The 23,804-nt window shown below is 36.5% G+C and overlaps 2 protein-coding genes across 2 annotated transcripts in view; one reads left to right on the top strand and one right to left on the bottom strand.

Moving 5' to 3' along the window:
- LOC142348021 (dual E2 ubiquitin-conjugating enzyme/E3 ubiquitin-protein ligase BIRC6-like) overlaps nucleotides 1-23,804 on the top strand; it is a 245,200-nt gene that overhangs the window by 54,034 nt on the left and 167,362 nt on the right. The window contains exons 13-17 of the mRNA XM_075399188.1: nucleotides 10,272-10,494; nucleotides 12,819-13,023; nucleotides 13,200-13,397; nucleotides 20,744-20,908; nucleotides 21,219-21,368. Coding sequence (XP_075255303.1) covers nucleotides 10,272-10,494; nucleotides 12,819-13,023; nucleotides 13,200-13,397; nucleotides 20,744-20,908; nucleotides 21,219-21,368 — 941 coding nt within the window. The remainder of the gene's footprint in view (nucleotides 1-10,271; nucleotides 10,495-12,818; nucleotides 13,024-13,199; nucleotides 13,398-20,743; nucleotides 20,909-21,218; nucleotides 21,369-23,804) is intronic.
- Nucleotides 1-23,804, bottom strand: part of LOC142348129 (GPN-loop GTPase 1-like) — a 393,281-nt gene that overhangs the window by 365,879 nt on the left and 3,598 nt on the right. The gene's annotated exons all lie outside the window — the stretch shown is intronic.

Raw genomic sequence — 23,804 nt, 5'->3', positions numbered from 1 at the left:
TTATTGTTTTTACTTTTTTGTTTCATGACTTTGTTTCAAGATAATCATAAATTAGTGAAGGCATGTTTTGTTTGATGAGTAGTTGGATGGCGTTTAAATGGATTTTCACTTCGAGTGGTTTCCGGAGTTCTTCCGGCTTTTTTTTAAAGATCTCTTCACACATTTTCATGATTTTTGAAGTCAAATTGGAGTAGTGATTTTGGTCACGCCGAAACAGGAAGTGGAGCGAAAAAGCGAGTGGTTTTGTGGCGTGAAATTTTTTGCTCTAAATTTAAAGTAGTGAGAAAACGGTGTTTGAACAAAAATTCGCTTTCTCGCTAGTGGTTTTTTGTTGACTTGCGGCAATTTCACTTTGATTTTTACTGTTTTTTCGATTTTTTGGATCGGATTTTTTTTCAAAATGGTTTTCCCAATCCATTCATAGTCCGTTCTAGGTCTAGTTTTCTGTTTAGTCTATGAAAATTCTTTGAATTGTACGTCAGGACTTGTCCTGCTATGTTTTTTACTTCGTCGAATAAAAAAATGTTTCGCTTTACCTCATTTTGCCGCTTTTTCAACATTTTGTGTGAAATCTTTTTGAATTCTTTAGGCTAGTTTCTCTCTTCTCTCATTCAGCTAAAATCGAATTTGAACATCAGTTGCTCAGCAAAGCTATTCAAAATGAACCGAGTCAGTATAAAAATTGAAGTCAGAAGTAGAAACGGGATAAACCCATAAAGCCCAATTTTAGATGCCCGCTATTTGAACGTCGTTCCTATAAGTCTTAGAAAATTAATTTTCTCTTAAATTTCTGATGTGCGTTCTTTTGACTCTTCTGACGCAAACTCGTGCATATATCTGACTGTTCGAACGATTTTGATGTGTATTCTCTTGTCATTTGTCTCCAATTGGTCTAATTAATAGCCGCACAGCGATAGCCTTCTCTGGGTTTTTTTTTACTATTCAACGAATTTGAATTGTATTAGGGCGCTGTCTTTTTCACGACTCGAAGAGGAGTATTGGAGAAGTCCTTTTTTAATCATTTTTATTGGAGTGATTTTTGAAGAGGGAAATGAAACGCGTGAAAAAGTTTGGAGTGATTTTGGAGTAAAGAGAACGTGAAGAGCGGAGCGAAAAGAGTGGTTTTAGTTCATTGCCCTGTTTTTGAGAGAGCGAGAAATTGATGTGTGAAAAAATGTTCTCTAAGCGAGCGAAATCTTTTGCTCACGTGCAGCTTTTAAAAACAGTTTTTTTTGCCACTTTTGTTGGTTATGAGGTTTGATTATGATATTGTATTAGTTTTAGCCTTGTTTTGATAGGAATTGAAGGTTTCAAGTATTTAATTTGAGTTTAACGCTTGGAGGTTTTTGATGTTTTGCTGATTTTTAGACGAAATTTAATGATTTTTTTGCACGTTTTTTGTTTTTCTGCTTTAAGTGGGATTTAGTTTAGAAGCTTGTTAGTTAAGGAATTTTCGGATAGCAATTGATTAAAGTTTTGTTGGTCTAAACTCAGAGCAAAGGTTTAGAAATAACCTGATCCAGAGCCAATATGACTGAAAATTGACCCAAAGTAATGGTTGTGCATTAATCACGTCGTTTCGCAACCTCGAGATGAAAAAGTACTCAGATACAAGATTTTCTCCAGTTTGATCATAATTTCTTCAATACCGACTTCGTATTTTGTTCAATTTTATTTCCTTTTTAACCAGTGAAAAACCAACAATTTTGCTATTATTAAGCTGCTTGTATTATAGTTCATTTAAATTGGATTTTATTTGAGCTGCGTCTTTTTTATAGATCTGGTTGCACATTTGACGATCTTTAAGTGAAAAAAATCAAAGTTGTAGCATGATTGTTGGTATAAAACATTTTTGCTAAGGCAAAATGACAGAAAAATTGAGAAATTTTCAACCATTTTCCTATTTTTTTTTGCAATTTTTCTTTTAATCTTAGACAAGTTTCTTAGCCTAATATGACTTGCCCATTGCTTTGCGAGCTTTTCATTGCTCTAATTGCAATTGGACTTTATTCGGCTTTATGTTTCCTTGTACTATTAAAAAAACTCTTAAATTTTTCTAGTTTTTTTCGTTAAGTTTGTTTTTGAATGTCGTTTCTATTCATGCTTATTTTGTTATGGCATTTGTGAAGGTTTAGGCTTCATAATAGTTGTTCTAGTTGTTAAGTCATTTTTATGGGCAATTTTCTCCTTCGAGTCGTTTCCGGAATTCTTCCGGCTATGTTTTTAAGATCTGTTCAAACATTTTCATGATTTTTGAAGTCAAATTTGAGTAGTGATTTTGGTCACGCCGAAACAGGAAGTGAAGCGAAAAAGCGAGTGGTTTTGCGGCGTGAAATTTTTTTGCTCCAAATTTAAAGTAGAGTGAGTAGAGCGAGAAAACGGTGGTTTGAACAAAAACTCGCTTTGTCGCTAGTGGTTTTTTGTTCACATGCCGCAATTTTGATTTTTACAGTTTTTTCAATTTTTTTGTTCGGATTCTTTTCTAAATGGTTTTCCCAATCCATTCATAGTCCGTTCTTGGTCTAGTTTTCTGTTTAGTCAATGAAAATTATTTGAATTGTACGTCAGGACTTGTCCTGCTATGTTTTTTTAATTCGTCGAATAAAAAAATGTTTCGCTTTACCTCATTTTGCCGCTTTTTCAACATTTTGTGTGAAATCTTTTTGACTTCTTTAGGCTAGTTTCTCTCTTCTCTCATTCTGCTAAAATCGAATTTGAACATCAGTTGCTCAGCAAAGCAATTCAAAATGAACCGAGTCAGTATAAAAATTGAAGTCAGAAGTAGAAACGGGATAAACCCATAAAGCCCAATTTTAGATGCCCGCTATTTGAACGTCGTTCCTATAAGTCTTAGAAAATTAAATTTCTCTTAAATTTCTGATGTGCGTTCTTTTGACTCTTCTGACGCAAACTCGTGCATATAGCCGACTGTTCTAACGATTTTGATGTGTATTCTCTTGTCATTTGTCTCCAATTGGTCTAATTAATAGCCGCACAGCGATAGCCTTCTCTGGGTTTTTTTTTTACAATTCAAAGAATTTGAATTGTATTGGGGCGCTGTCTTTTTCACGACTCGAAGAGGAGTATTGGAGAAGTCCTTCTTTTAATCATTTTTATTGGAGTGATTTTTGAAGAGGGAAATGAAACGCGTGAAAAAGTTTGGAGTGATTTTGGAGTAAAGAGAACGTGAAGAGCGGAGCGAAAAGAGTGGTTTTAGTTCATAGCCCTGTTTTTGAGAGAGCGAGAAATTGATGTGTGAAAAAATGTTCTCTAAGCGAGCGAAATTTTTTGCTCACGTGCAGCTTTTAAAAACAGTTTTTTTGCCACTTTTGTTGGTTATGAGGTTTGATTATGATATTGTATTAGTTTTAGCCTTGTTTTGATAGGAATTGAAGGTTTCAAGTATTTAATTTGAGTTTAATGCTTGGAAGTTTTTGATGTTTTGCTGATTTTTAGACGAAATTTAATGATTTTTTTGCACGTTTTTTGTTTTACTGCTTTAAGTGGGATTTAGTTTAGAAGCTTGTTAGTTAAGCAATTTTCGGATAGCAAATGATTAAAGTTTTGTTGGTCTAAACTCAGAACAAAGGTTAGAAATAACCTGGTCCAGAGCCAATATGACTGAAAATTGACCCAAAGTAATGGTTTTGCATTAATTACGTCGTTTCGCAACCTCGAGATGAAAAAGTACTCAGATACAAGATTTTCTCCAGTTTGATCATAATTTCTTCAATACCGACTTCGTATTTTGTTCAATTTTATTTCCTTTTTAACCAGTGAAAAACCAACAATTTTGCTATTATTAAGCTGCTTATTTTATAGTTCATTTAATTTGGATTTTATTTGAGCTGCGTCTTTTTTATAGACCTGGTTGCACATTTGACGATCTTTAAGTAAAAAAAATCAAAGTTGTAACATGATTGTTGGTATAAAACATTTTTGCTAAGGCAAAATGACAGAAAAATTGAGAAATTTTCAACCATTTTCCTATTTTTTTTGCAATTTTTCTTTTTTTAATCTTAGACAAGTTTCTTAGCCTAATATGACTTGCCCATTGCTTTGCGAGCTTTTCATTGCTCTAATTGCAATTGGACTTTATTCGGCTTTATGTTTCCTTGTACTATTAAAAGAAACTCTTAAATTTTTCTAGTTTTTTTTCGTTAAGTTTGTTTTTGAATGTCGTTTCTATTCTTGCTTATTTTGTTATGGCATTTGTGAAGGTTTAGGCTTCATAATAGTTGTTCTAGTTGTTAAGTCATTTTCATGGGCAATTTTCTCCTTCGAGTCGTTTCCGGAATTCTTCCGGCTATGTTCTTAAGATCTGTTCAAACATTTTCATGATTTTTGAAGTCAAATTGGAGTAGTGATTTTGGTCACGCTGAAACAGGAAGTGAAGCGAAAAAGCGAGTGGTTTTGGGGCGTGAAATTTTTTTGCTCTAAATTTAAAGTAGAGTGAGTGGAGTGAGTAGAGCGAGAAAACGGTGGTTTGAACAAAAATTCGCTTTCTCGCTAGTGGTTTTTTTGTTCACATGCCGCAATTTTGATTTTTACAGTTTTTTCAATTTTTTGTTCGGATTCTTTTCTAAATGGTTTTCCCAATCCATTCATAGTCCGTTCTTGGTCTAGTTTTCTGTTTAGTCAATGAAAATTCTTTGAATTGTACGTCAGGACTTGTCCTGCTATGTTTTTTGTCGTCGTCGCGATTTTTGTTACGACCATATGACGTCACAATCACTTCAAATCTGCTTTTTATCCATTCAATTTCAATTGAAGTGCGTGTATGACGTCATTTTTCGCTCTTAGTGGAGCGAGGTTTTTTTGCTCATTCGCGAGATTAAATTTTTGGTCACACTTGACTTACCTCACTCTCAAAAATGACTTCCGCACTTTGGAGTTGACTTTTGTTTACTTTAATTCAAAAAGATAAGGTCAAATGGGTTTGTGTCACTCTAAATGAAGATTATTTGAGAGCAGCTAATAGAAGCAGCAAAAACTTATACAGATTTTTAATAAAATATAACATATCGGCCTTCAATGAAAAGACGAATTTTTTTGGTCTGTTTTTTTTCACTGTTTTTTTTTGAGACTGCAGATCTACAAAGCTATTGCGGCTATTTTCTGACAATGTGCCTGCTATTTATGATGAATTTGTATGCTTTCTAATTGTAAATAATCTGTTGAACTGAAAGTAATTGCGTATCGAAAAGTTTGCCGCCTTTATTTTCTATTAGCACCACCGAAACTCAAAGATTGGGGTTTTTCAAATAAATCTCCTATATTTAACGATCAATTTAATAAAAACGAAAAACTCCCCTTGGAGTCAAATTGGCCAGGAAACCAGGTCTGTGGTTTCTTTGAAATTTGTTTCCCCTGTTCCGTTTTTTCTTTCCGTCAAATAGATCTTTGGGATCTTTTCCGTTCGTGCCCCCCCCCCCCAGTACCTTATGCTCCCGCAGTTACAGATCACGTGCCATTACATAGTAAATCATTGTAAAAAGAAGGCACGTGCGTCTGTATGTTGCAAATAATATGCACCCACTAAGATGGGCACAAACGGAAAAGATTCTAATTTTGAAAAGCCCTTTTAGCACTTTCTCCTTATAGAGCTTATGGTTCTCAAAAAAATGACAGTCCAAAGCTAACCCAAAAAGTCTAATGATCTATTAAAGGACTGGTGGTCGATCTGTCTATCTAATCTCTTTAGTTGTTTCAATTCATGGGAGGTCCCAAGCGTCTATCGTGGCTATTTTCCAGCAATTTGCCGGCTATGTTTCAATTCTTTTGACCTCGATAATAACATAAAATTCAGGCTTGAATATTAGTGAACGTGATATTAATGTTTGAAAAATTTTCATTTGAAAGTTGGAAACGCATTAAGTTTGGAAGCATAACATGATCAAAAGAGAAGAATCTAACAATGATTTCTGAAGTTTTGAGATTGGATACAGGGTTTTGGAAGCTGGTTGTAGTTGTATTGGTCTGTTTTGTTCGATATTGTTTAGTTTAACCTATTTTTGCTGCCTTTTTGTTCGAATTTTTCAATTTTACAGGCTAGTTGAAATCGAATTTATATCCTTTGAAAGATAAGCTGCTCAAAAAACAGTTGTTGCAGACGATTGTAAAAATATGCTGTCAGACAAAGTTTTAGCCACAGTCGAAATAGTGCCGAAACAAAAACAGGGCTTGTGGTGGGTAATGCATGGTAATGTAAACAATTTTTATGGGCTGTTCTGGTTTCGTTTTTAATAGCCGCCGTCAGCCTCTCAAACGGCTTTTTTAGGCACTCTCCTTTCTTTTACAATTCTAAGAGTTTGAATTGTATTGGGGCGCTGTCTTTTTTCAGATCTGCTCACATATTTTCATGATTTGTGAAGTCAAACTGGAGTAGTGATTTTGGTCACGCCGAAACAGGAAATGGAGCGAAAAAGCGAGTGGCTTTGCGGCGTGACATTTTTTTTGCTCTAATTTTATAGTAGACTGAGAAATCGGTTTTTGAACAAAAATTTGCTTTCTCGCTAGTGGATATTTTCGTTCACATGAGGCAATTTTTTCACTTTGGTTTTTATGTTTTTTTCCAATTTTTTGGATCGGATTTTTTTTCTATATGGTTTTTCCAATCCATTCTTAGTTCATTCTAGGCCTAGTTTTTTCTTAGAATCAAATTTACTTTTCTCGCTAGTGGTTTTTTGTTTCCGCTGGCGGCATTTTGACATTGATTTTCTGTTTGATTTTTGTTTTTTATCTAATTTTTTTAGAAATGGTTTTCCCAATTCACTCATAGACCGTTCTAGGTCTAGTTTTTGTTCAGTCAATGAGTTAAACGTCCGGACTTGTCCTGCTATGTTTTTTTTGTTTTTACGACCGTAAATGGCACATGTGCCGCAGCCAGCACTTTGCTGCCTTAAACCAAGAGAAGATTTCTATGATCCTATCCCATAGCGGTATCCATCATTACTACACGCCAAGAGCCCACAAACGAAGCTAGCTCCAACAAGACCAATAGTAATCAAAGATTAGGTTAGACCATCTGGTTAGAACTTTTGATAAACCTGTTACCCTAAAGTCACATTTTAAAATCTTTTTGGTATTCGTTTTCGTCTGTTTTCTTTTTATGCTTGCGCTATTTGATAACTCGAATTGTTGTATTTATGTGATTGCCATGATTGTAATTATTTTTCTCGCAGTCAACTCATCCCACAGTCTTCTTTTGTAGTTTTGCGGCGTAGACTTCTTTTGCTCTGATTTTAAAACGGAGTGAGAAACGGTGTATGAATAAAAATTCGCTTTATCGCTTGTGGTTTTTTTCTTTGATTTTTCACTATTTTTTTTTAATTTTTTGGAACGGATTTTTTTTTAAATGGTTTTCCCAATCATTCATATTTCATTCTGGGCCTAGATTTTTGTACGAAGCAGATTTTTATTTCTCGCTATTAGTTTTTTGTTCAGATGCGGTATTTTGAAATAGTTTTTCTGTTTTTTATTTTTTTATCTGATATTTTTTGAAATCGTTTTTCCAAGTCACTCATAGTCCGTTCTAGCTCTAGTTTTTTGTTTAGTTATTGAAAATTCTTTGAATTGCTGCTCAGGACCCTTCCTGCTATCTTTTTTAATTCGCTTTACCTTTTTCACGTTTTTCGTTTTACATAAGTCACGATTTTCACATTTGATTTCTGACTTACCCCACTCACTGTTATAGCTGAACGGATTCTAAATTCTTTCACGAATTTAATTTTGCAATATAGCGAGTACGATGATTGTCAAAGATCAAAATAAAAAGAAACGGGATAAACCGATAAAGCCCGGCCAAAAAGTCATAATGCATTAGAGCGATTGCAAGCTGACGTTAGTATTAAGCTCAATACCATTCAGATTAGAAGCTGAAGTAATTATGGGTTTAGAATCTAACTGAAGCTGCACACTGAATTAGAGCAATTTTCGAAGCTTAGAAAATTTTTTTGTGCAATTTCTAATCTCCTTTTTTTCTGTTTCAATCCTAATGTGCGTCTATCTAGCGCGTCAACGGGGGCTATTTTCGGGCAGTCTGCTGGCTATTTTTGATGCTCAAGTTAAAGCTTGAAAGCTTTTTAGTTGGAATTGTATGCTTTCGAATGCGAGTGCGGAAAATTTCGTGCCCCGCACAGAATCATTCCTGGCGTTTATGTTTAATTGCTCTGAAACGAAGTTTGTAACAATTATATTAGTCCTGTGGTCTTTTTTGAGATTTTTTGCTAGACCGATTTTTCGTCTGACCCATTTGACTTTCCGTGTTCAAAAACTGCGTAAACAGTATGCGGTCGGAGGGCATCTCTCAGAGCCCTAAGCCTTACCATACTCTAATAAGGCGGTTCACCTAAACTGTTTTGAGGAGACTATTTCATTGTGTGAAGGGGGGGTCTTAATCTTTGAAGCTTGACCCCGCTAAGTCACCCCACACAACCCCCCCCCCCCCCTCATTACCCTCCCCCCTCAACACTTCCATTGTCCGCCCTCGTTCAACTGTCGATTTGAACTACCCTCTCATTGAGCCTTTTACCACAACATTTACCCCCATCGCTTGAACCCCCCAATGCTTGCCCCCCCACACCACACAAACAGGAAGTGCAACAAAAAAGCGATTGGTTTTGCGGCGTAGACTTTTTTCGCTCTTATTTTAAAATAGAGTGAGAAACGGTGTATGAATAAAAACTCACATTCTCGCTTGTAGTTTCTTCTTTGATTTTTTACTGTTTTTTTTACTTTTTGGATCGGATTTTTTACTAAACTGTTTTCCCAATCCATTCATATTTCTTTCTAGGCCTAGTTGTTTTATGAACCAGATTGTTTCTCTCGCTATTAGTTTTATGTTCAGATGTGGCATTTTGAAATAGTTTCTGTTTTTTTTCTGATAATTTTTGAAATGGTTTTTCCAATTCACTCATAGTCCGTTCTAGCTCTAGATCTTTGTTTAGTCATTGAAAGTTCTTTGAATTGCTTGTCAGGACCCTTCCTGCTATCTTTTTTAATTCGCTTTACCTTTTGGATCACGTTTTTCTTTTTACGTAAATCACGATTTTCGCATTTGACTTCTGACTTACCCCACTCACTGTTTCAACTGAACGGATACTATTTTCTTTCGCGCATTAAATTGCGCAATGTAGCGAGTACGATCATGGTCAAAGATCAAAATCAACAGAAACGGGCTAAACCGATAAAGCCCGGTCAATATGTCATAATGCATTAGAGCGATTGCAAGCTGACATTAGTATTAAGCTCAATACCCTTCAGTTTAGAAGCTGAAGTAATTATGGGTTTAGAATCTAATTGAAACTGCACACTGAATTAGGACTATTTTTGAAACTTAGGAAATTTTTTTTGTCAATTTCTAATCTCCCTATTTTTCTGTTTGAATCCTAATATGCGTCTATCTAGCGCGTCAACGGGGGCTATTTTCCGGCAATCTGCTGGCTATTTTTGATGTTCAAGTTAAAGCCCGAAAGCTTTTTAATTGGAATTGTATGCTTTCGAATGCGAGTGCGGAAAATTTCGTGCCCCGCACAGAATCATTCCTGGCGTTTATGTTTAATTGCTCTGAAACGAAGTTTGTAACAATTATATTAGTCCTGTGGTCTTTTTTGAGATTTTTTGCTAGACCGATTTTTCGTCTGACCCATTTGACTTTCCGTGTTCAAAAACGGGAAAAACAGGTAGCGCTCGGGTGGCATCTTTCAGAGCCCTAAGCCTTACCATACTCTAAGAAGGCGATTCACCAAAACTTTTCAGGAGACTATTTCATTGTGTGAAGGGTGGGTCCTTATCTTTGAAGTTTGACCTCCCTCAGTTACCCCGACCTTCCCCCTCCCCTCCCCCCATTATCCTCAACACTCCCATTGTCCGGCCTCGTTGAACTGTCGATTTGAACCCCCCTCTCATTGAGCCTTTTACCGCAACATTTACCCCCCATCGTTTGACCCCCCCCCCCCCCCCCCCCCAAATACTTGTCCCTCCACACACACACACACACCACACAAACACACAATCGCTTAACCCCCCCCCCCACCCCCCAATGCTTGTCACCCATATAAACACCAACAAACAAACACACACAACGGTCACCCTCCCCCCCCCCCCCCCCCCCCCCCCTCCCTCCTCCTCCTCCCTCTAACCCCCCCCCCCACCCCCCGAAATGTTAAAATCCAATCAGCCCCAATTGGCTGCTACGGAAGCCAACCGCTCCCCGGTCGTTTGAGAGCAATTTGCCCGACGTTAGTTGGTTATGTTTTGCTTTATTTTAGTGATAAGCACAAGTCTGGCAGCGGAAAGAAAGAGAAACGTGGTAGAGGTGTCGGAGGAGCAATTTCCTCGTCTTCTGGAATACCACACAAAGCTTACTCCCTAATGGGGTTGATGCCAAAAAATAGTATATACGGAGGAGCATCCCCTAGTGCTGCAATGGCAGCTGCAAAATCGGATATCAAAGCTGCCGCTGAGTTGGGTCAAACTCCAAAACACGAAAAGGTTGGATTCAATGCGTAGATAATATGGTAATTTGAGTTGAACATTGATTAAATGTGTCAGTTTGGTGCCTTGAGTATTTAGTGACATTTGAAGGACGAGCTTGATTTGAATTTAATGTGATCATCGGGAGTAAAGAAAGAAAAAATTTATTTAGTTGTTACAGATATATAAAGCAAAAACAGGGACAATTTACGAGGTTGATTAACCTTCTATTTCAAACTGACCGTTAACAATAATGATAAACTTCAACTTATGTATGAACATATTAAACTATTAAACGAACTATTAAATATGAACATTTACAATGAGAATTTTACACTTCACTTATTGACTGAAAACTAGCTTTACCAATTGCATATAAGATATGATTTAAGATACTGGAAGAACTGTGTGATTTGAGGCTTAACAGCATTTTCAATATTCAAGGGAATGATCTCAGTCGAATCTAAATTATTGAATAACACTGCACCTAATTGAGAATCTTTCAATTTTGCGCTTGCATAAGAGTTTAATTAAGAAATGTGAATCGGTGTATCTAGTTCTTCTCGCTTTGCTGATAAACGAGAAAAAGTTGTTACAAAGCGTTTTTGTATGCTGTCAACTTATTGATCTTGAGACAAACTTAAGTAATTCATATATATGTAGATCATATACCGTTAGGTTCGAATTGTTTATGAACAAGTCTTCGTATTCATCAAAATTTTTTCGGATATAAATAATTTTTAAAATTTTCTTTTGTAATTTATAAATGGCTTGGAGAGAAGAATAGCCATAGCAGCAATAAATTAAAGCACCATATTTTATAATCGGGGTAATATTGGTATTGACGTATTCAATCAATTGCTTCCTTCGAACAAAATGCCGCATTTTTGATACAACACCACATCGTTTTGATAATTTTACTGGCATATAATCGATTGAACTTTGGAATGAGAGCTTACTATCCAGACATAAACAAAGATTTTTACATACTGGCTACAATAGTATAAGCTTATGATCTAATTCAAATGGATTGGATTTAGTGGTCCCAATGTTCAGTTGCACCGTCGAGGTTAAGCAATAACTTGTTACTTACAAGCCTGTCATTTACTTTTTTTCGGATCAGATTTTACAGTTCCCGGACTGCATCATATAGCTTCAATTTTTGTGTCGTCCGTAAAGAGCAACAACCTAACACTTTCAAAAACATTTGGTAAATCATTTTTGTAAATAAGAAAGAATAATGGCCACAAGATTGAACTAGTGAAACACCGCAGGTTGTCTTTTACCACTCTGAGCAAAGACCATTTACCTGCATTAACTGATATATGTTACTGAGATAGGATTTAAACCATTTCAGGCATCTACCTCTTATGCCAAATCTTTCTAACTTTAAAAGCAAAATCTCGTGATTCAAGGTATCAAAAGCTTTTTTTTAATTTAGGAAACAATTTATTTCATTGCTTTGCTGGCTATTCAGTCTTGCCCTTTCAGTCAATTCAACTAAGGCATAATAGTTCTATGTTTCGATCTAAAACCAAACTGTTCATAAACGGTTGCTGACTTTCAAAGAAGTTATACACTCGGTTGTACATTACTCGTTCAAATATTTTACTATAGACAGTCAGTAATGATATAGGACGATAATTATTTTCAAGTTTCGATCCCTCTTTATGTAATGGAATAACCTTTGCTCTCGATAATAGCTCGGGAAGAACTCCTGAAAAAAAGACATGTTTTTCAGAAGTACAATAAACGGGATTGTAACAACTGATTTACGTTTTACTAGGATATTATTTATATTATCAACACCTGATGATGACTTGTTATCCAAATAACTCGTAATATCACTTATCTCTCTCATTTGTTTTATATAAGAACATTGAACATATATTTTGTTCAAGAACACCTTCTCTATAGCTTGATACTAGATGTTCACTTGTTTTTTCCCAATATTTGCAAAATGGCAAGTGAAAATGTTTGCTTTTTTCCTGTGTTGAGTTTACATTGTCAATATAACGAGAAGATAGCATAGGTATGCTTGTATCTGATTTAAATTATGGATTTAAATCAGGAACAAGTGACTTATGAAAAGTGACTCATGAAAAGTTTTTTTTTTACATATTAGAGTTTTTGTTGGCTAAGAGATCCTGTGAATCAAATTTTGGAACAAATTGAAATCTCTGGCAATTTGGTCTTATTTGCCTCCATCGGTTATTTCTGACAACAGTAACTATTTAAAAATTCGTTCCGCGTGGCTTTGACTTTCAAAGTTCACTTTTTTGTTTCGAATTTGTAAATCTCAAGGTCTTGAGGAGCTTTCAATGAGAATTGTCCATTACCAGGAAAAGAAGCCCAAAATGGACATGCCGCCCAAGATGCCAGTGAGTGCAATTAATGATGTGCGGCTGCCTGTGCGAGAGACGCAGGAGCTGATAAGACGACTCTTGTGTCTTCTGCCTGAGTTGATCAGATCTCAGTCGACAGATTTTGTGATGCTGCTGTGTCGGGTTGTGTCACTACTCAGCAGTGCCTGTGATCCTGCTAAAGGTTAATATGTGGGAATTTTGAAGTGGTACTGATTAATATCCAAGTTAATATGGACCATACGCCGTTTATAAATCAGTTTTTCCGTTGAGCAAAACGGCAAAAATAATCTTAAAAAATAGCAAATTTGATCTTTGATATAGAGTCATTCGACTGTCATAAATTTATGTCTGCTCTAGGAACGGGAAACCAACAATCAACTGCAGGACAGCAAAGTACAACTACAGATCAGCAAAATCGAAGACGTCAACCAATCAGAATTGCGGCTCTGTTTCCGGGGAATTTGCTCTCCAATATTCTCCTGAACGCTTTTGTTGTCACAACGAATCAACTAATAACATACGCCGTGCAGAGTCTCATTGTAGATGTGATGGAAGGTAAGAACTACAGGAATTTTTTTATTCGGCTCAAATTGGACGAGACAGTCATTATAGCTGCGAAGCTAGAAGCGGAGCCTGGCTGCATTGCGTTGATCTTTGTTCCTTAGAACTCGAAGAGGAGTTATTGTGATCTTTGGTTTTTACCAGCCGACCCCATCTTCTCAAGCAGGCTTTTATAGTAGCCATATTTTTCTACGTCGAACAAAAATTTGTTTCGCGTTACCTTAGTTCACACCTTGTTCAACATTTTGCATGAAATCTTTATTAATAGCCGCCTCAGCTTCTCAGCCGGCTATTATAGCGCTCCTAATTTTTTACAATTCAAAGAACTTGATTTGTATTGGGGCGCTGTCCTTTTTTTAAAGATCTGTTTACACATTTTCATAATTTTGGAAGTCAAATTTGAGTAATGATTTTTGGTCACGCCGAAACAGGAAATGGAGAGAAAACGCGAGTGGTTTTGCGGCGTAAAATTTTTTCGCTGGAATTTTAAAGTAGCGGGAGAAAATGGTGTTTGAACAAAAATTCGCATTTGACCTTGATTTTTAGAGGTTTTTTTTTGGTTTTTATCAGGTTTGTTTTCTAAATAGCTTTTCCAATCCATTCAAAGTTTATTCTATGTCTAGTTAATAGCCGCCCTCATCTTCTCAGCCGGCTATTATAGCGCTCCTATTTTTTTTTACTTCGTCGAATAAAAAAATGTTTCGCTTTACCTCATTTTGCCGCCTTTTCAACATTTTGCGTGAAATCTTTTTGACTTCTCTAGGCTAGTTTCTCTCTTCTCTCATTCTGCTAAAAGTGAATTTGAACATCAGCTGCTCAGCAAAGCAATTCAAAATGAACAGAGTCAGTATAAAAATTGAAGTCAGAAATAGAAACGGGATAAACCCATAAAGCCCAATTTTAGATGCCCGCTATTTGAACGTCGTTCCTATAAGTCTTATTTACCATCTCTAATGCTTATTGTTATTGATAGTAGCCCCTGTAGCCTCTCTCTAAGAAACAGAAGAACTACGAAATGCCATCAAAATAAATCGGACTTAAAAAAATGTATTTGTACAAAATTCTTTTTTTCAATATCTTCTGTTATTTCAATCCCAAGCATGCTTATTGGAATCAACGGCGGCTATTTTCCGGCAATCTGCTGGGTATGTTTTCTTGTTTTAAGTCAATAAATTTCTTTGTATTGTACGTCAGGACTTGTCTTGCGATTTTTTATCTTTTGTGTTGTCGTTTGGCTTTGCCTCACAATTGGTAGAATACGCGCTATTGCTAGAGTTTTCGAGAAAATTAGTGCTTTTTTCATCTTTTTACCTTTTCTTTTCTGTATTTTGCTTGTTTTTAGTATCGTCGTTCTCCTTTTCTCCTTGTTTTGTTTTAGAATGTTGTTCGTCATTGATCCAAGATGATTGATATGCGATGTTATATGAGAATAACTTTCCCATATCTCAACGAACGTACAGTTTTTATCCAATTTTTCAACACAACTTATACCTTGCTTTTTCATTTACTGTTTAATAGCCGCACACCGATAGCTGGGGCTATTATTGGCCTTCTCTTGGTTTTTTTACAATTCAAAAAAGTTGTATTGTAGTGGGGCGCGTCTTCGTTTTTAAGATCTGTTCACACATTTTCATGATTTTTGAAGTCAAGTTGGAGTATTGATTTCGGTCACGCCGAAACTGAAAATGAGACGAAAAAGCGAGTGGTTTTGTGGCGTGAATTTTTTTCGTTCAAATTTTAAAGTAGCGAGAAATGGTTGTTTGAACAAAAATTAGATCTCTCGATAGTGGTTTTTTGTTCACATGCGTAAACTTCACTTTGATTTTTACTGTTTTTTTTTCCATTTTTTTGGATCGGATTTTTTTCTAAATGGTTTTCCCAATCCATTCATAGTTTATACTAGGCCTAGTTTTTTGTTTGAACCAAATTTCCATTTCTGGCTAGTGGTTTTTTGGTTCACATGCGGCATTTTGACATCGTTTTTTGTTTTTTATCTAATTTTTTTAAATATGGTTTTCCCTATTCACTCATAAACCGTTGTAGGTCTAGTTTTTCAGTTAATGAATTGTACGTCAGGACTTTGTCTTGCTATGTTTTTTTCGTCGTTCTAATTAATTGCTCTTGAACGAAGTTCATAGCAATTATTGTAAACGTGTGTGTCTTTTTTTAATGCAAAATTTTCGCTTGACAATTTTGACTTTTCGAGTGACTTTTACGACCTTGACTTTTTGCGTTTCGCGTGATCTAAAATTCTCTCTCAACCACAATTTCAAGCAGCTCAATTCAATTGGCGGCTATGCGTGTTTTCGTCACCGACCCGAGTCATGTTTTTTTAATGACTCACTCTCTAAGACCTTTTGATACTGATAGTGAGGTTACTTAATCACTTTTGAGTTCTATGACTCCTATACAACGATGTCTTTTCATACATCAAGGGACCACAAATTAAAATGATCAATAGTTTCGTAAAAAAAATTAATCTTATGAAAGACGCTGTCAGCGCCTCAGGGGATATTATATATCCTTTTTCATTCACTTTAACTTTCGATCACGCCTTACGTATGTCACGACCTTCACATGATTTCTGACTTACCTCACTCGTTTCAATTGAATGTTATTTAGAATTGGTTTACGGTCAGAATGGTTTACGGTCAGAAAGCGAAATCAAAAGAAACTGGGGTAAACCAATAAAAACGATGTACTATGGCTTAATGCTTAAATACTTAGTGCAATAAATAATTAAAGCTTTCTAGTGTATACTGCTAATTGGCTTTGTTTTGAAAATTTTCCCTCTAATTTAGGGTAACTTCAACTCATTTAGCGAGTCTAATGAAACAGAACCAAATGATAACGCTTTTTGAATCCTATAGGAAAATTATATTATACAATCGTCTTTTTGTCTCTAAATGTTTTAGTCCCAAGGGTCGGGGACATGGCCGGCGGCTATTTATTGGCGTTTTCTTTGTTAACTTTGTTTTTAATAGACGCCGTCATCTTTTCAGCCTGCTATTTTTACAGAGGCTATTTTTTATAGATGCGAGCTTAGCTTTGGGATGATCTTGGTTTGTTTTGTCTCGTCGTCTGACGCTTTTTTGTTTGCATTTTTTACGCCGCAAACTTCCAAAAAGAAAATTTTTGGCCTTTTAATGTCGCTTTTTCTTTCTTTTGGCTCTTTTTTGCGCGTCGTCATTTCTTAAACTAATTGGCGTTGAGTTTTAATTTTTGTGATAAATTTGTGACCATAACTGACTTACATCGGTCTCTGAATGCCTTCTAAATTTATCAAGGTCGTTTGAGATCACTCTAACGCATTTCGAAGTCAAAATGGGATTCCTATATAATGATCAGTGTTAATACTAACACACTGCGACCAAAATAAAATAGTCAATGAATTTATTTTTTTTGAATTTCTCCGTTTGAAAACCGTTTTTATCTCCAAATAAAATTGGGAACTGCGTCAATTCGTTTCTATATCTGTTGCTATCTATATTCTACATCTCGTAAGCGACCTTCGCAGCTATTTCCAGGCTACATTTACTTCTTCAAGCAGATTTCTCTTAATGGGTCTTGGTTACCAGGCCTAATGTTTTTTTGTATGAATATCAATCCCTGTATCCTCTCATTAATCGATCTGTTTCAGAAATCTGTCTGAATACAAGATCCAATCGAAATAGGTGGCACTCTTAAAAAGTTCATTGTCTACCATTTACTATTTCATACGTTTTGTCTGTTAACCTGATTCCCGCATCGGGAACTATTTGTTAATACCTATTGTGACTTCTGCGGACCCACTTTGTAATCAGTTTCACTCTATTTGTTTTGCATCTCGCGAGCAGTTGCTCAATTTAACTTATTTCTTGACAATCGTATTCGCTTACCTAGTAAGACAGACAAGTGAAAGATGGGCGATTCTCTAAGCGAATTCAAAATTGTGTCAAGTGCACTCGCCGCACAAGAGAGCTTAACAAAAAATCTAAGTGATTTGAATCGCGAATCAAGTACACAATATTGATTTTGTACGACATGGCGCAGTCAGCAACGCAAAAGGGGATCCCACTTGGCATCGAACCTTTTTGGGAAAAACCCAGCCTAGATCTTTCTTTCGAGTGGAAAAATTGCAAATTCAGGCGAAATTGGCCCTCATTGCAAAAGAGAACATCGCATTGGATACGCTACTCGAACCAAAGCCCGAGAATGTTCAACTTCCTCTAGAACCGATCTACGAAAATACAATTACTGGTTCTTGAGCCCAATTAGAACGAGAACGCCTTGCTAGAAAAGCACAACTAAAAATGAGCTGGGAGAATCGATGTCAGAAACAAATAGAGATAGGAGTCATGTGTGGAGATAAACCATGGATACAAGCTGATCGCAGAACTGTCTATGTTGTATCTTAGTTTGGGCACCGAAGGGAGACGAATTGTGTGTAGTAAGAACCCGCACCTCAAGGTTGATACACTAACAACTGTGGAACTCTGGAAAATTATGGAAGATACATTTATTCGCCCGCGCAATGTTACTTTTGACAGGTACATGCTTCTCACCACCAAGCAATCAAAAGGGGAATCTATTGATCACTTCTTTCGCAAATTATAGGAACTGTCCGAAAATTGCGACATTGGAAATCAGGAAGATACTCTTATCAGAGATATCTTCATTGCCAACATGCAGGATCCTGAAATTCTGAGAGAATTGCTCAGGGAAACTGTTGAACCCGCACAAGCATTTTGCTTAGCCATTAATATGGAACTCCGACAGCGAAACCAGTTACAAATTTCGAACAATCAACCTGCGTTGCAGGTGAATTCAATAACTCCACAACGTCCTTTTCGCCAACGGAATCACCGACAAAATTTTGCAGCCTGCAATCGACAAACGAATCAGCTATGCCGAAACTGCGGCCCTACTTGGTCAGCGAATCAAAAGGACAAAAGTATTGCAAAAGGCAATATTTGTGGCCTACAGAACCATTTCTCGCGTGTATTTCGTAAACCAAAATCTGCCTCTTCCAAATCAGCTCGACCTAACGTAAACTCAATCGAGGAAGATACAACCGAAAAATCTGTCAGTTCGTTTCCAAACACAAATTATAATCGAGAATGTGGATCAGATTATGACAGTTCAGATGACGTGGTAGCTAGCATAGCTAGTACTACAGTACAAATCGAACGCAAAAACACGAACTTACAGACCGGAAGTAGGAAAGTAGGACTCATTATCGACTCCGTGAGTGTGTGTAGCATCTTAAATGAATCACTTGTCATCAACAATTCTAGACTTGCACGATGGCTAACGACTGTACCTTCAAAAGAACTCAAGACTTTTGCTAATGACCTATACCTATCTTTGAAATGATGCAGACGCCGGCGGAGAACAATGGTTGGCGGATTGAAGATGCAGAATTTGTGATCGTTAAGGAATAATTGAAGCCGCTCATCGGTAAAGATCTGTTCGGGGCCCTTGGGATATCAATTACTCAAACCCTTTGTTCTGATGGGGACGAAGAGACTGTAACACTCAATGAACTGTTACCAGAGGATCATTGGGGCATTTACCACAGCGATGAAGAAATTGAGAGAAACAAGTGCATGGCGACAGAGGAAGCTCGCTCACGTGAATGGCTCGCGGATGAAAATGAAACTCGGTTTTTTCGCTCGACGAAGATACATCGAGCAATCCCACTCAAAGAGCCTACAGTCCAACTAAAAGAGACACCCATACAAGCGCTCCAAGAAGAACCGCGGTGGTCCATACGAGGTGCTAGCCCCTGGCTCGGTAGTCCATAAAACAAACCAGCACACATTAGTAATTCGCGAACCAGGCAAGGTGGACGTCACTGTTCGAAATAGTGACATCGCGAAATTCGGCACGAGGCATGAGCGTAAAACAAAGCTCTCAGAGTATATCAATAGAATGGGGAAATTTCGAAAACCAAGAAATTTCGAAAAATCGACAGAGGCTAAGATACTCAGCCACACTAAGGAATTTACACGAATTCAGAACGGCGACCGCAAATTGAAACATAGAACACGGGACACAGCAAGAGGTATCTCGTCTAATCGTTGAAATATTGCTCGCGCAATGCGAGTAAGAATGCCAAAAGTGCCATCGAATTTCGCGCCGCCGGAGACTACGATACAATCTGCCTCAACCTCCGCACCTCAAATCTCAGCTCCACAAAGTTCAGAATTAATAATTGCACCTCCACCCACGAATCACACTGCAGAATTGACGCTACCCTCTATTTCTGCACCTATGGAGGCCTTACAACAAATACTTCCACGAACTACAAAGAGGGCACGGAAAAGCTCTAGGTATGTAATTTCAAACTTGAATTCCTTGAAACTTGATACATTATTCTTTATGACTAGGTATGATAACCTGTAAATATATTGTTGATAACTATTTAACCGGTGAAAAAGTATTATTATAAACAATATTGTTATTAAATTTTTCAATGTATGCTATTTTAATTTTCGCCCAAAGGGGAGAAATGTACATGGTCATTTTTGTTGGTGCAGCAAAATTCCTATACGATGTATTTTTGATTGTACCTAATCCTGAATGAAGGGCATGTTATAAATTCAACTTAAGTTCATTGTCTACCATTTATTATTTGATACGTTTTGTCTGTTACCCTAATTCCCGCATCGGGAATTATTTGTTAATACCTATTGTGACTTCTGCAGACCAACTTTGTAATCAGTTTCACTCTTTTTGTTTTGCATCTCGCGAGCAGTTGCTCAATTTAACTTATTTCTTGACAATCGTATTCGCTTACCTAGTAAGACAGACAAGTGAAAGATAGGCGATTCTCTAAGCGAATTCAAAATTGAGTCAAGTGCACTCGCCGCTCAAGATAAGTGCACTCGCCGCTCAAGATAGCTTAACAAAAAATCTAATAGTGATTTGAATCGCGAATCAAGTACACAATATTGATTTTGTACGAGAGGCATCAATGGCGGCTAATTTCCGCCAATATGCCGGGTATGTTTCAAATTAATATAAACTGCATCAGACACGCCAACTTTTCTGTACCTTTTTATACTCAAATACTACAGCAAACAATTCTATTTCGCGTCTATTTCGGCAATATGCCGGCCTATATTTCCTTGCATGCAAGAGGTATAGATTGCATGAGTTTGATGATGTCATAATCTCTGGCACAGATCCTTGAAAATTACGTTTATGCGAAATTACGGGCCGCAATAAGCAAGTTACCCTAGTGCGTAATTTAGTAGTTGATGTATAAAAAACCAAAGAGGATCGGTAATTTGTCTTGGCACTGCATGTCCATAGCGTAAATACAATGCGCTTCATGGAGATATTTTTTGTTATAGCTGAGTTGGGAAACCGCGGAGCATTGGCTGGAAAAGAATCGAGTTCAGTTCAACACTCCCAAAGTGGGAAATCATCTTCAAGCAAGCAAAGGAGCAACTCGTCCTCACAGGGTTCAAAAAGTCATCCACTGAGTACTGCACAAGCAGCTACTTTGGACAACGCAGGTGATGCTGAATTCCAAATAAGAAACATCTGTTATACTAGGTCGCCTGGAGATCTGTAGTATCATTAGGATCATTGAAAATTTTTGCTGTTCAATTTTGATTGGGATATGATGTCTGTGAGAGAGCCCTATTTTTTGGGGCTTAAAATACTATTGTCGTAAAAATAAGATCTTGAATTTCTAATGGGTAGCGCACCTTCTATCCTATTATCTTTGAGAATAGATTGAATTTACACCAACCCGCTGCTTTTTGAAGTTTGATGAAATGCTGCAACTTTTTTCGAAGATGTTCAGCTATTTTATTGTTGCAGCTTTCTTTGGCTCCAGTCTCACGGACGATAGCAACTCCCTGCTGTCGGGAAGTGTCGTGGGGTCATCTGCACCTGCAGTTGGCTCGGCTGTTCACTCTACAGATCTGAATCTCCACAGTCTTCTTTCGGGAGACCTGGACAACACCACTGGTGTGTACTTTTGATTAACATGCTAGAGCTTGACGTCAGTTTAAATTGAAGTTTGTAGCAATTATATTAGTCTTATTGGCTTTCATGCAATTTCTCGTCTGAGGTTTTTTTGCAGACAATTTTTTTGGAGACAATTTCATGGTGTGCACGGCGGTTCTCAATCTGGAAAGTCTAAGCCCCTCGGCTTACCCCATCTCCCGCTATCAGTCCCTACCTCAGAAAAACTGGATTTTTTTAATAGCCGCCGTCAGCCTCTCAACGGCTATTATTTAGGCGCTCTTCTTTTAAATTTTGCCTTACCTTTTGATCACGTTTTTTTTTTGTTTTTACATATGTAGCGATTTTCACGCTTGACTTTTGACTTACTTCATTCGCTGTTTGAACTGACTGGATTTTAAATTGCTGGCTGACATTATTTAGCTAAGTAGCTTTCAGTTTTGAAGCTAATTATGTATATTTTTGAAATATAACTGAAAATGCACACTGAATAAGCGACAGTTCTTTGAAACTTATGAAATTCGGTTAATTGTTTTCTTTGACTTTTTTTCTTTGTCTGGTTCAATCCCGATGTGCATCAAGCGCGTCAACAGCGTCTATTTTTCTGCAATCAGCCGGTTATGTTTAGAAGTTTAAGTTTTCAAAAATTTTTAATAGTCTCCTTTTTATCCAGTGATTCCTGTGTGGTGCATAAACATTTTCAATTATTTGGAACATGAATGACTTTATGGATATATTCTATATTCAGAAAACCACTAAAAGGCCAATATGAGTAACATTTTCAAAGCTTTAAACTGAGCGTATTACAACTCATATATAATATATATATATATATATATATATATATATATATATATATATATATATAATGTATATGAGTTGTAATACGCTCAGTTTACAGCTTTGAAAAATGTTATTCATATTGGACTTTTTTGGTATATATATATATATATATATATATATATATATATATATATTAGCTACTTTGCGGGTTTCGTGGAATTTTACAACTCTAAGAATTTGAATTGTACTATGGTGATGTCTTTTTCCTCAAACAAGATTTGTAGCAATTATATTAGTCCGGTTGTCTTTTTACGCGATTTTAGCTTGATCGATTTGTGTCCCATTTTTTGGCAAGATTTTATCGGGAAAAATGGGATAAACAGGTAGCGCTTGGGGTAAATTAAGTTCTCCTAGAGCCCTAAGCTTTGCGATATTCGAATGTGGTTCACTATAAATGTTTTGGAGACAATTTTGTGGTGTGAAGTGCGGTTCTCAATCTTGAAAATCCGACCTCCTCGGTTTACCCCATCTCCCGCTATCAGCCCCCCCCCCCCCCCAGCTCAGAAAAATGGATCTTTTTAATAGCCGCCGTCAGTCTCTCAACGGCTCTCTCGGCTATTATTTAGGCGCTCTTCTTTTAAATTTTGCCTTTCCTTTTGATCACGTTTTTCGTTTTTACATAAGTCACGATTTTTACGCTTGACTTTTGACTTACCTCATTCACTGTTTCAACTGACTGCATTTTAAATTCTTTCATGCGTTGAAATAGTAGTGAATACAGTCAATGTCAAAAGAGCAAATCAAAAGAAACGGGATAAACCGATAAAGACCGTTCAAGAAAACATACTGCATTAGGTTATCGAAGTTCTTTAGTGCAATTGCTGGCTGACATTATTTAGCTAAGTAGCTTTCAGTTTTAGAGCTTAACTGAAACTGCACACTGAATAAGCGCCACTTTTTTGAAACCTATGAAAAAAATTTGGTTAATTGTTATCTTTGACTTTTATTTCTTTGTCTGTTTCAATCCCGATGTGCATCACGGGCGTCAACGGTGGCTATTTTCCGGCAATTTGCCGGCTATAATCAGTTTTTTGTTTTCTCTTTTTCAATTAAATTTGTATTCATTTTTAGTTTTTTTGTACTCTTTTCGCTCTTAATTGTTCGAAGGGGGTCGTAATAGGATAGTTGTTTTGAATTTTCTTAGTTAAAACTTGTTCTATCGATTTTTTTATTTTTTACGCCAGTAATCCATTTATCATTTATACTTCTTAACACTACATTGCCTTTAAACTATGTTCTGTATTTTATAGTTCATACTCAAAGGAATTAACAATGTTTTTTTTTAATCCAAGATTTTTCAGAGTCCGAAATAATTCTCTTCTTAAGTAGCTATTCGTCGTTGTTGCTTTTGAAACAAGATCTTTTTCCAATCTTGAAAACGTTTCTTTTTGTTTCTGTTTGTTTTGTCAATTTTTTGTTCTTTGTTTGAAGGTGGATATTTGCTTCTGCTGCGTTGGTTTGGTCAGCATTTTTCTCAAATTTTTCAATTCTATGGATTGTATTTCAGGACTTATCCTGCTGGTTTTTTACTTTACTTTTTACGCTTACTTTTTAGTTACATCACTCAATGTTTCCACTGACTGTGATCTAGATTCA

Source organism: Convolutriloba macropyga, chromosome 10, assembly GCF_964194025.1.
Source record: "Convolutriloba macropyga chromosome 10, txConMacr16.3, whole genome shotgun sequence".
NCBI classification, from domain to species: Eukaryota; Metazoa; Xenacoelomorpha; order Acoela; family Convolutidae; genus Convolutriloba; species Convolutriloba macropyga.
Note: the sequence above shows the minus strand (reverse complement) of the source record. Positions and strands in the feature narration are given on the sequence as shown.